This window comes from Neoarius graeffei, chromosome 8, assembly GCF_027579695.1.
Source record: "Neoarius graeffei isolate fNeoGra1 chromosome 8, fNeoGra1.pri, whole genome shotgun sequence".
Taxonomy (NCBI): Eukaryota; Metazoa; Chordata; class Actinopteri; order Siluriformes; family Ariidae; genus Neoarius; species Neoarius graeffei.
The window spans coordinates 68,342,110-68,355,771 of NC_083576.1; the positions used below are offsets into that span (position 1 = coordinate 68,342,110).

The 13,662-nt window shown below is 40.9% G+C and overlaps 1 protein-coding gene across 1 annotated transcript; it reads right to left on the bottom strand.

Moving 5' to 3' along the window:
- Positions 1-49: 49 nt before the first annotated feature.
- Positions 50-9,688, bottom strand: ttc9c (tetratricopeptide repeat domain 9C). Its single transcript, XM_060927005.1, has 4 exons — positions 9,566-9,688; positions 5,697-6,021; positions 5,077-5,259; positions 50-598 (listed from the first exon to the last, which is right to left on the bottom strand). Exons 1-4 carry the CDS (start codon positions 9,575-9,577, stop codon positions 450-452), a joined length of 669 nt encoding a protein of 222 aa, XP_060782988.1. The 5' UTR covers positions 9,578-9,688; the 3' UTR covers positions 50-449.
- Positions 9,689-13,662: the final 3,974 nt, after the last annotated feature.

A 13,662-nucleotide genomic window follows, 5' to 3' on the forward strand; every position in this document is an offset into this window, starting at 1 on the left:
TTATGCCTAATGCCATGAAATGATTCATTATGGCACAACAACTAGAATCTTGCATTTGGCAGTCTTGCAGAGCTTTATTAGATCCTTTTAACAAGAAGTTCAATCTTAAATTTAAAAAAGTTTCAGAAAATATTTATTATAGAACAGTGCTGAAAGATGACAAGCTCTCATTTGATGGTATAAATACTTGTACAAGGAGGAAACAGAAGCCTGAACAGCAGTTAACTGATATCTGATGAACCACAGTCAATGGACTAATAAGGCTTTTAATTTTCCAGTCCTAACAGTCTGCCCTCATTCCGATTTAGTCGTGGCAAGATCTCTATCTGTACCCTTTACTGGGGTTTATATTCCATGCCCTGGGAAACAAATATCCCACATTTTGGCAAGCCATCTTCTCTTCACTTTCATTCTTCATTTTTTCAGTTGGCACAGACCTTCAGAGCTTCTCACACCTGGTTTGGGTTGTCCTCTGCAGCTTCCTCTTCTTCTGCCTGCTTCTGTTTATTGAACATGCCTTTATAGAGTGCCTTCTCCTTTTCGTAGTCTTTGCTGAGCCGCTCTTCCACTCGCTGGAGCTGTTTCTTCACGTTGGCATCTGAAAAAACATACAATTGTTATTTTATGCACTATTTAAAAAAAAAAAAAAACCTCTCCCAACTGGTGCTGTGACTTACAATACAAAATGATGTCATACATTTTTTTTTTACCAAGTCTAACTGTAATAGCAGCATTTTAGTGTGTGCTGCTCCAGCATTTAAATGTTAGAGATCTGTATTTTATGCTAGAACTATATTTCACATTACAGTGATGCGAAAAATAACACAGCAGTAAAACAACAACCTAAAACTGGTTAAGTAAATTATGTTGTTTGAGAATTAATGACATAATGACTTCCTTAGAATATACCGACAAAGAAATATTTTCCAGGTTTGACAAAGTCATTAAAATAAGTAACAGACATCACCTTAAAAACACTAAAAGCACCAAAGCAAAGCTAGACTCTTAAAACGGCAGTCTTTAAAGTGTTACTTTTGAGAAGAAAGTAGCACAAAATAAACAAACAAACACAGTTGCATACAAATGTATAACCAGAATTTGTTCAGAAATTGTTAGCCTTGCAGAAACGCATCAGACGATACTATGGTCGGAGTACGGTGGTAGTGGTGGAGGACTGTCCATGTTTACAGGATGCTGGCTTATGATTTAATGTTTTGTATGGCCCTGGTCACACTACTGGTCTCACGCCAAAAAATGTCATGTCTAAGCTCATGTTAGATATTTATCACCAAAAGCATAATTTTTTTCCTGATCTATTTCCAGGTGACTACAGTCACCCAAAGCCTCACATTTGGCCATATGCCATGTTGCATGCAGATATAGAACCAGATAAGAACTGTTCATAGTTTGCCTGTTTGGCATAGCCTCTAAATTTCTTATTGGTTGGACTACTAACAGTTGATAGTTTTAAACGTGTAGTAAGATTCAAACTGTGTGTTGAATATCCGTCTCACCAGATGCAATGCAAACCTACGGTCCCGTATGTGACATTTTCCATAAACAACTTTTAAGTTATTTCTCGTAGGCTGCTGTGTCCCAACAGGTAAGAACCGAAGTCGTTCAAAATTCGCTCTGAGAAGGCGGAGTCTAACACACAGACTTCTGAAGCACTGAGAATTTTAAGATGTGCCATTTGGCCAAAGTTCATTCAACTATTTTCCGTAGACATTTGTCACATAGGGCGGCACGGTGGTGTAGTGGTTAGCGCTGTCGCCTCACAGCAACAAGGTCCTGGGTTCGAGCACCGGGGCCGGCGAGGGCCTTTCTGTGCGGAGTTTGCATGTTCTCCCCGTGTCCGCGTGGGTTTCCTCCGGGTGCTCCGGTTTCCCCCACAGTCCAAAGACATGCAGGTTAGGTTAACTGGTGACTCTAAATTGACCGTAGGTGTGAATGTGAGTGTGAATGGTTGTCTGTATCTATGTGTCAGCCCTGTGATGACCTGGCGACTTGTCCAGGGTGTACCCCGCCTTTCGCCCGTAGTCAGCTGGGATAGGCTCCAGCTTGCCTGCGACCCTGTAGAAGGATAAAGCGGCTAGAGATAATGAGATGAGATGAGATTTGTCACATACGGAATTTCAATTGCCTCTGTAAGCGGCGTTCCAATTCTGCTGAAATGTTCATGTTTTGCCACAAAGTCTGTTTATTTACCTCGCTTGGATCATTGACAAGCCTCGGTAAAGTGAATTTTTTAGAAACACTGAGTTTACACCACCTTCTTATCTGAAGCAGAAGAGCCTTCTTGTCGCTTCATTCAGATGCCTGGATAAAGTGCACTAGGTCCCATTAAGCTCTCACACCCTGTGATTTGTTAACTTTAGGGTATTTGGAAATCAAAAAGTATAGTACATACAAGGACGTTTCAATTTTACCCTTTGTGCAACATAATTGGGACCAATAGCATGACCAGGGCCATATTTAATGATCAGCTAATGCATTATTTCCTGTCTAGAAAGCTTGTTTCATATTTCACTTTACTGATTCACATTTTAAATGTTAGACCAGTACCAAAATCCAGAATTGTGACACCCAAAGGCATTTTTGAGACAAAGTCGGCAAACAGTCTTATTTTGTCAATTTGGGTGTGCCGAATTCAAATCTGCAATATGCCGAGCTCTATCTGACCTCTAGAGGTCACTGAACTTTGGGCCTGTAAACGTCTCAGCTGAACCCAGTTTCTCAGCTTTCTAAGGAATGAAATGTACTAAAATGATTAATGAAGTTAGCAAATGGCCTTGTTTGTTAAATGTTTGGGTGCTGAATTAATTTTTCATTTGTAAAACGACATATGACCTCTGATAACCTCAAGGTCATTAAACTTGGCCTATAGGCCTACGCATTTAACGGCATTTTTAAACTGACTTTACTCCCCCAAAAAGAATATGAACAGACAAAAAACAAATAGAAAGGAACAAATACAACATTAAATGCCAGTCCATGTACATGTGACTTACTTTTCACAATGAGAATGCCTAGGCTTACATAACATTTGCATTGCATTTAGCGGTTATTGTTTATACAAAGCTACTGAATAAAGGACAGATTCAGCAGCATACAAAATGTGGGGGCATACAGGGTATACAGGTTAATCAGGGTTAGTATATATGAGAGTTTTTTTCTTTGTTGTTTGTTTTTTGTAAAGGCTTTACCCCGTTTAAAACAAAAAACAAAGAAAAACTCTCTCATATATATATATATATATATATATATATATATATATATATACACACACACACACACACACACACTAACCCTGATTAACCTGTATACCCTGTATGCCCCCAAACTTTGTATGCTGCTGAATCTGTCCTTTATTCCGTAGCTTTGTATAAACAATAACCGCTAAATGTAATGCAATGTTATGTAAGGTGATCGCCTAGGCATTCTCATTGTGAAAAGTAAGTCACATGGACTGGCATTTAATGTTGTATTTGTTCCTTTCTATCTGTTTTTTGTCTGTTCATATTCTTTTTGGGGGAGTAAAGTCAGTTTAAAAATGCCGTTAAATGCATAGGCCTATAGGCCAAGTTTAATGACCTTGAGGTTATCAGAGGTCAAATGTCGTTTGGGTGCTGAATTCATTTTTCATTTGTAAAACGACATTTGACCTCTGATAACCTCAAGGTCATTAAACTTGGCCTATAGGCCTATGCATTTAACGGCATTTTTAAACTGACTTTACTCCCCCAAAAAGAATATGAACAGACAAAAAACAGATAGAAAGGAACAAATACAACATTAAATGCCAGTCCATGTGACTTACTTTTCACAATGAGAATGCCTAGGCGATCACCTTACATAACATTGCATTACATTTAGCGGTTATTGTTTATACAAAGCTACGGAATAAAGGACAGATTCAGCAGCATACAAAGTTTGGGGGCATACAGGGTATACAGGTTAATCAGGGTTAGTGTGTGTGTGTATATATATATATATATATATATATATATATATATATATATATGAGAGAGAGAGAGTTTTTCTTTGTTTTTTGTTTTAAACGGGGTAAAGCCTTTACAAAAAACAAACAACAAAGAAAAAAACTCTCATATATACTAACCCTGATTAACCTGTATACCCTGTATGCCCCCACATTTTGTATGCTGCTGAATCTGTCCTTTATTCAGTAGCTTTGTATAAACAATAACCGCTAAATGTAATGCAAATGTTATGTAAGCCTAGGCATTCTCATTGTGAAAAGTAAGTCACATGTACATGGACTGGCATTTAATGTTGTATTTGTTCCTTTCTATTTGTTTTTTGTCTGTTCATATTCTTTTTGGGGGAGTAAAGTCAGTTTAAAAATGCCATTAAATGCATAGGCCTATAGGCCAAGTTTAATGACCTTGAGGTTATCAGAGGTCATATGTCGTTTTACAAATGAAAAATTAATTCAGCACCCAAACATTTAACAAACGAGGCCATTTGCTAACTTCATTAATCATTTTAGTACATTTCATTCCTTAGAAAGCTGAGAAACTGGGTTCAGCTGAGACGTTTACAGGCCCAAAGTTCAATGACCTCTAGAGGTCAACAGAGGTCAGATAGAGTTCGGCATATTGCAGATTTGAATTCGGCACACCCAAATTGACAAAATAAGACTGCTTGCCGACTTTGTCTCAAAAATGCCTTTAACTCCTTAAATAAGCACTTTTTTGAATTTTGGTACCAGTCTATGTCTGATTACTTTCATATGATGAAAACCTTAATGTACATTCAAAAAGAACAAGCGAATCTCCCTTTTTAATTGAATTTTGTTGAACAAACATCCCTGTTATTTTCTATAGTCCCCTTAAATCATATTTTCATCATACAGCCTTGGCCAACAAAAACAATGTGGTGTTGTGCCTGGTTCTTATATTGGATTCCTGAATTGCACTCAATCAATTCTCAACTGATCTGTTGAACAGACTACACTTGGCTCTTCAAATAAATATATAAATTTTAAAAAGGAGGGGGCTTTCAAGTTTAAAAGGCTTTTCTTGTGGCCTTTAAAGATCCGAGTCCATTTCTTACCATTAGGTTTCCCTCTGCTGGCCTGGAGGAGGTATTGTCGGGCAGTCTGAGCATCACCCAGCTCCAGCGTGGCGACTCCTGCTCTGTACAGGGCTTTAATATCTCCAGCTCTCCAGTGTAGCACCTTCAAACTGTACTCCTGCACACGGGCATAGTCCACAACTTCACGCTGCAATAAGCATGCTGCTCAATACAGAAAATCAGAAAAATTTTAGAGCAGAATACGGTTATCTGCAAGCACTTGCTATAGAGAGACATTAATAAGTTGACAATCATCTGAATATGACAATTTTATGATCATTTTAATTTGAACAGGTGCCATTTTATTCTAGTTATCATGTAAATAGAATAGTATGATCTTATTAAATGGTTTAGGTGAACGTTATAAGCAATAATCAGGATATTTAGTGCATGCGTGTACATACATACACATATATATATATATATATATATATATATATATATATATATATATATAAACAGTAATTTGCTGCATTTGTACAAACATCAACAGACAGGGAAGAGATGCTTCACAAGAAGAAAAGGGCACAGAATTAATTCAACGCTACACTTGCACAATTTTGGACAATCTGCAATCATTGCTCTTTAGTACCTCCTACCTGCTAGGTTGTTATAGCAGTCAATCTGCGTGCTCCTGAGCAGTTCCTCTTGCTCTGGTGTGAGGGTGGGAGACTGGGGTCTAAAGCCCTTAAGACTTGATGTCACTTCAGAGTCCAGACCACGAAGCACAAGCAAGGCACGGTGATAACGTCCAATGGCGCTGCGCACGTTCTTCTCTCGGTAAAATACGTTCCCCTCCATTTTTAAGCGTATGGCACCAGCCAGCTGGGAGTCCACCTTTGAGTCTGAGCCTCCGGTAGCACCCAAGCATGAGGCAGAGCAGCTTTCTGCCTCCGACACTCCATCATCAACAGCATCACACTCCTGCCAAGCACAAATGGTACCCATGCAATACTCACTACCACAGCTGAAACATAAAATTAAGTTTCACAGAGTACACTAAGTTCATAAAACACACAGACTACAAAATCTCAGAGTGACTAGAAAGTACCCTTTTATATGTATGCTATGTTCATTACATTTTGAGGCCAGTGTTTGTTGTTTCTACAACTTATATTGGATTTTGGGGCGGCACAGTGGTGTAGTGGTTAGCACTGTCGCCTCACAGCAAGAAGGTCCTGGGTTCGAGCCCAGCAGCCGACGAGGACCTTTCTGTGTGGAGTTTGCATGCTCTCCCTGTGCCCGCGTGGGTTTCCTCCAGGTGCTCTGGTTTCCCCCACAGTCCAAAGGCATGCAGGTTAGGCTAATTGGTGGCTCTAAATTGACCGTAGGTGTGAATGGTTGTCTGTGTCTATGTGTGAGCCCTACGATGACCTGCTGACTTGTCCAGGGTGTACCCCGCTTCTCGCCCATAGTCAGCTGGGATAGGCTCCAGCTTGCCTGTGACCCTGTAGGACAGGATAAGCGGCTACAGACAATGGATGGATGGATATTGGATTTCTTATTACGTGACCATTGCTGGAAAATGATGAAGAAGCTCTTGCTCTTTTGTTGTTTAGGACCAACATTAAAAGAGGAAAAAAAAGTAAATATGCACTTTAACATGATGCTATTGGTGTGTGAATGAGCATGCACTTCCGCTTACACAGAGGATGTCAGCTTAGTAGGTGGTCCTTCAGTGTGGCCCAGATCACATTTGTGTACACATTGTTAAAATAATATGGCCAGCCCAGACCACCTCAAATTGGATCACGGTGTGGCTTTGGGATGCATTCAACCCCGTTCACACCTGCGCTTAGAGCCAACAACTGGTGACCTGATCACCCAGGACGCATGTCAATGCCAGGTATGAGCAAGACATACCTTTTGACATTTTTATCCTATTAAACACCATTGGAGCTGCACTAGCAATGCCCCCTGTGACATCATCACAGCAGAAAAGTGCTAACTTCACACAGGAAGACAAGACTATAGGACCAACTAATGATTTCTCATCTGAATTGCTAAACATCATGTGAACATTTCAATATAAACATGTTTCAGAGTGGAATTTTCCTTGAATGAATCATCTCATCTCATCTCATTATCTCTAGCCGCTTTATCCTGTCCTACAGGGTCGCAGGCAAGCTGGAGCCTATCCCAGCTGACTACGGGCGAAAGGCGGGGTACACCCTGGACAAGTCGCCAGGTCATCACAGGGCTGACACATAGACACAGATAACCATTCACACTCACATTCACACCTACGGTCAATTTAGAGTCACCAGTTAACCTAACCTGCATGTCTCTGGACTGTGGGGGAAACCGGAGCACCCGGAGGAAACCCACACGGACACGGAGAGAACATGCAAACTCCACACAGAAAGGCCCTCGCCGGCCATGGGGCTCGAACCCGGACCTTCTTGCTGTGAGGCGACAGCGCTAACCACTACACCACCGTGCCACCCTGAATGAATCATATCAGCGTTATTTAGTGTCATCTTCTTTTGGCTGCTCCCGATTAGGGGTCGCCACAGCGGATCTTTTCGTCTCCATTGCTTTCTGTCTTCTGCATCCTTCTCTACCACATCCATGTATCTCCTCTTTGGCCTTCCTCATTTTCGTGTGCCTGGCAGCTCCATGCTCAACATGCTCTGCATCTCTTCTCAGGATGTGCCCATTGGGAATTTGCTTAATTCCCAAGCTCTCCACATGTGCCGTCGCTCTGATGTGCTCGTGTCCAACCTCCCATCGCAAACCTTAACATCCTCAACTCCGCCACCTCCAACTTTGCCTCCTGTCTCTTCGTTAAGGGTACGGTCTCCAATCCATACATCACAGCTGGTCTCACTACTGTCTTCTACATCTTACCTTTCACTTTTGCTGGGACTTTCCGATCACAAATGACTCCCACTGCTCCACTCTCTTTCTCACTTCACTATCACAGCACCCATTTTCCTGCACAGTTGACCCCAGGTACAGTGTTATTTAGTATCAAAGAACATGTTATTTTCAAGATTAGTTTTGTCCTAAGGGCGGCACGGTGGTGTAGTGGTTAGCGCTGTCGCCTCGCAGCAAGAAGGTCCGGGTTCAAGCCCCGTGGCCGGCGACGGCCTTTCTGTGCAGAGTTTGCATGTTCTCCCCGTGTCTGTGTGGGTTTCCTCTGGGTGCTCCAGTTTCCCCCACAGTCCAAAGACATGCAGGTTAGGTTAACTGGTGACTCTAAATTGACCGTAGGTGTGAATATGAGTGTGAATGGTTGTCTGTGTCTATGTGTCAGCCCTGTGATGACCTGGTGACTTGTCCAGGGTGTACCCCGCCTTTCGCCCGTAGTCAGCTGGGATAGGCTCCAGCTTGCCTGCGACCCTGTAGAAGGATAAAGCGGCTAGAGATAATGAGATGAGATGAGTTTTGTCCTATAGATAATGACAGGACTCCCTAAAGTGAATGACGCATGAAATGGAATGACGAATGACAGGTAGTAAATTTGAACAATAAATGGTCCCTTGTCATTCAGATTCTTACAAATGGAATACCGATTGAAATCTTTAGTTTTAGACCTCCCTAGGATAAGATAAGTGGGTGCTTGGTGGGATATCAGCTTTTACAAATGGAATGACAGGGTTTCTATATGTATTGACTTACTTTGAGCTAATGTTGTCAGTGATATCACCTTTTACAAATGGAATGATAAGGTTTCTAGGTGGAATGACATACTTTGAGGCAATGTTATCAGTGATATCAAATTAACAAATGGAATGACATTGTTTCTGGGGTTAGGGTTAGGTTATAGGTGATATCACTGATAACATTGCCTCAAAGTATGTCATTCCACCTAAAAACATTAGCTTAAAGTGTGTCATTCCACCTGGAAACGCTGTCATTCCATTTGTAAAAGGTGATATCACTGATAACACAACCTAAAAGTATGTCATTCCACTTAGAAACAATGTCATTCCATTTCATGAGCTGAAAGCATGTCATTCCACCTACATTTCAATCGTTATTCCATTTATAAGAATCTGAATGACAAGGGACCATTTATTGTTCAAATCACTAGCTGTCATTCACTTTAGGGAGTCCCATAATGAGATTATGCCAGTTATTGGTGTGCTTCCATTCGTGGATAAAATGAGCAAAGCTCACTACAGAGTGGTGTGTGTTGTGGTGAAGGGGATGTGCTTTCAGCCATGAGATCAGTGTTTGCCTTCTGACACTCAAAAACACTTCTAAGTTTAAGTTATTGTGTACCAGCCTAATTATCTCCTGATTCACAAATCAGTTTTAAACCTTTTCTTGAGTATGTAATGTTCTAGAAATGACCTTAGGCCCTGTTTATATCATCCTTTATCAAATCTAAACTATTCACGTGGAAATGTAACCTCGCTAATCTGTACTGAATGACAGACATGCAGTCATGCTAACCACCGCCCCCTCAACTAAAATACTCCACAAGCACAAAACACCAAGAAATTATTTCCCCGTTTACCTTCTTGTCCATTAGTGTAAGGCTAAAGTTGGATAAATAATGCGCTTCTTATTACACATCCAGTTTTGAAAATCAAAACTGATTAAAGTGCTAGTAATTGCTACGTTCTTCGTTTATTGTATGTTGCTTTCAGTTCAGCTCAGGGACTTGCCGCCCCCTAGCGGCACTGAATAAACATTACCCAGAGCTCGGATGATGTAAATTATTATCATTATAAAACTCCCCGAACTACAGTGGTGCTTGAAAGTTTGTGAACCCTTTAGAATTTTCTATATTTCTGCATAAATATGACCAAAAACATCATCAGATTTTCACACAAGTCCTAAAAGTACCTAAAGAGAACCCAGTTAAACAAACGAGACAAAAAATATTACACTTGGTTATTTATTTACTGAGGAAAATGATCCAATATTACATATCTGTGAGTGTCAAAAGTATGTGAACCTCTAGGATTAGCAGTTAGTTTGAAGGTGAAATTAGAGTCAGGTGTTTTCAATCAATGGGATGGCAATCAGGTGTGAGTGGGCACCCTGTTTTATTTAAAGAACAGGGATCTATCAAAGTCTGATCTTCACAAGTTTGTGGAAGTGTATCATGGCACGAACAAAGGAGATTTCTGAGGACCTCAGAAAAAGCGTTGTTGATGCTCATCAGGCTGGAAAAGGTTACAAAACCATCTCTAAAGAGTTTGGACTCCACCAATCCACAGTCAGACAGACTGTGTACAAATGGAAGAAATTCAAGACCATTGTTACCTTCCCCAGGAGTGGTCGACCAACAAAGATCACTCCAAGAGCAAGGCGTGTAATAGTCACAAAGGACCCCAGGGTAACTTCTAAGCAACTGAAGGCCTCTCTCACATTGGCTAATGTTAATGTTCATGAGTCCACCATCAGGAGAACACTGAACAACAATGGTGTGCATGGCAGGGTTGCAAGGAGAAAGTCACAGCTCTCCAAAAAGAACATTTGCTGCTCATCTGCAGTTTGCTAAAGATCATGTGGACAAGCGAGAAGGCTATTGGAAAAATGTTTTCTGGACAGATGAGACCAAAATAGAACTTTTTGGTTTAAATGAGAAGCGTTATGTTTGGAGAAAGGAAGACACTGCATTCCAGCATAAGAACCTTATCCCATCTGTGAAACATGGTGGTGGTAGTATCATGGTTTGGGCCTGTTTTGCTGCATCTGGGCCAGGATGGCTTGCCATCATTGATGGAACAATGAATTCTGAATTATACCAGTGAATTCTAAAGGAAAATGTCAGGACATCTGTCCATGAACTGAATCTCAAGAGAAGGTGGGTCATGCAGCAAGACAACGACCCTAAGCACACAAGTCGTTCTACCAAAGAATGGTTAAAGAAGAATAAAGTTAATGTTTTGGAATGGCCAAGTCAAAGTCCTGACCTTAATCCAATCGAAATGTTGTGGAAGGACCTGACTTGAGCAGTTCATGTGAGGAAACCCACCAACATCCCAGAGTTGAAGCTGTTCTGTACGGAGGAATGGGCTAAAATTCCTCCAAGCCGGTGTGCAGGACTGATCAACAGTTACCGGAAACATTTAGTTGCAGTTATTGCTGCACAAGGGGGTCACACCAGATATTGAAAGCGAAGGTTCACATACTTTTGCCACTCACAGATATGTAATATTGGATCATTTTCCTCAATAAATAAATAAATGACCAAGTATAACATTTTTGTCTCATTTGTTTAACTGGGTTCTCTTTATCTACTTTTTGGACTTGTGTGAAAATCTGATGATGTTTTAGGTCATATGCAGAAATATAGAAAATTCTAAAGGGCTCACAAACTTTCAAGCACCACTGTATGTTATTTAATATACAGCCATTTCCACAAGAGTAGAGCCCTGGATATGCCGTTAAGCTGATTTTTTTTAAGCCAAGTGTTTTAATTAAACTTCTTCTAATTACGTTTTCATTAGGCCTGTATCCGATTTGACTCGATATAGAGTCAATTGAAAGTTGGCACCCAGGTTATAAAAGAGCAAAGCTCATGGTCACCTAAATAAACACCAAGTTCACTACTGACTCCATTATTTAATACCTTTGACACTTTATTCGAGAAAATGAAATGCAGTGAATACAGGAGGAGCCACACTCCAGGTTGCCAAAACCCTTTACACAGTGAGGACAATCACATGTAGAGTTCCTGAATGTTATTTAAGCCAGTATCTCACTGGGCTGCGACAGCTTGCGAACGTCATTCGTGAGAGAGTTTCAAAAGTGTCTTGAAACATTCGCGGGGCTTCTCAATTTCCTCACGAGTCTCAAAGTGTCACTTCTTCGTCGCTGAAATTTTGGACATGTTCAAAAAATTCGTGCGACAAAATTTCTCTCAAAATAGTCGCAAATGCGTCGCTGGTGTCGCAAAGCCGTCGTGAACCCTTCTCAAGTCAGTTTCCGTGAGGCTTCCTCTACTTCCCTGCCTGCTGAGGGAAAGCCAGGCTGTGACAGCCTGCGACTAGTTGGAAACACAACAATAACAGTAAAATATGCGAATATCAGTTCAGTGTGATTCCAAGTGAAAATTGTCGCTAATTTGCATATTTTATCGCAATTGTTGTGTCTCCAACTAGTTGCGGGCTGTCGCAGCCCAGTGAGATACTAGGGATAAGGCACTGTAAGGGTAGTATCTCACTGGCTGCGACAGCCCACGACTAGTTGGAGACACAACCATTACGGTAAAATATGCGAATATCAATTCAGTGTGATTCCAAGTGAAAATTGTCGCTAATTTGCATATTTTATCGCAATTGTTGTGTCTCCAACTAGTCGCGGGCTGTTGCAACCCGGCTTTCCCTCGGCAGGCACGGAAGTAGAGGAAGCCTCACGGAAACTGACTTGAGAAGGGTTCACGACGGCTTTGCGACACCAGTGACGCATTTGCGACTATTTTGAGAGAAATCTTGTCGCACTAATTTTTTGAACATGTTCAAACTTTCAGCGACAAAGGAGCGACACTTTGCGAGGAAATTGAGAAGCCCCGCGAATGTTTCAAGACACTTTTGAAACTCTCTCGCGAATGACGTTTCGCAAGCTGTCGCAGCCCAGTGAGATACTGGCTTAATGGAACAAACACTGTTTCTGGCCTTCATGATCGATGTGAATAACTACACTACTGTTCAAAAGTTTGTGGTCACCCAGACAATTTTGTGTTTTCCATGAAAAGTCACACTTTTATTTACCACCATAAGTTGTAAAATGAATAGAAAATATAGTCAAGACATTTTTCTGGCCATTTTGAGCATTTAATCGACCCCACAAATGTGATGCTCCAGAAACTCAATCTGCTCAAAGGAAGGTCAGTTTTATAGCTTCTCTAAAGAGCTCAACTGTTTTCAGCTGTGCTAACATGATTGTACAAGGGTTTTCTAATCATCCATTAGCCTTCTGAGGCAATGAGCAAACACATTGTACCATTAGAACACTGGAGTGAGAGTTGCTGGAAATGGGCCTCTATACACCTATGGAGATATTGCACCAAAAACCAGACATTTGCAGCTAGAATAGTCATTTACCACATTAGCAATGTATAGAGTGTATTTCTGATTAGTTTAAAGTGATCTTCATTGAAAAGAACAGTGCTTTTCTTTCAAAAATAAGGACATTTCAAAGTGACCCCAAACTTTTGAACAGTAGTGTACATTGAAACAATAAGATACTCCAATAATGCTAAAGCCCAGAGAAGTGTACTTTTGTATGGAACTATTGTATAACTCACTTGTGACTTTTATTTGTTTATTTTTTTATTATTTCTTGTCCTCCTGTGGCCTACATATGCCTTGTGATATGTCTATATTGTACCCGGACACGTATATGTACTTGTCTAAAAAAAAAAAAAAAAAGAGGTAAAAAATGTATTGAAAATAAGATAATGTAAAAAAAAAAGGCACACTGTTGGTCCGTTTTGTTTCTCTGGAACGTTCCACATGGCTCCAGATGACACGGTTTGGAATTCGCCAATCATCAGCGGCTCCGGCACGAAGGCAGAATCCCGACCGGCTCCGTGATCCCTGCATTAGTGCACTTCATAAACCCTGAGTGAATGGTTCCTCCAGCCTGAGTCGCGCGCTG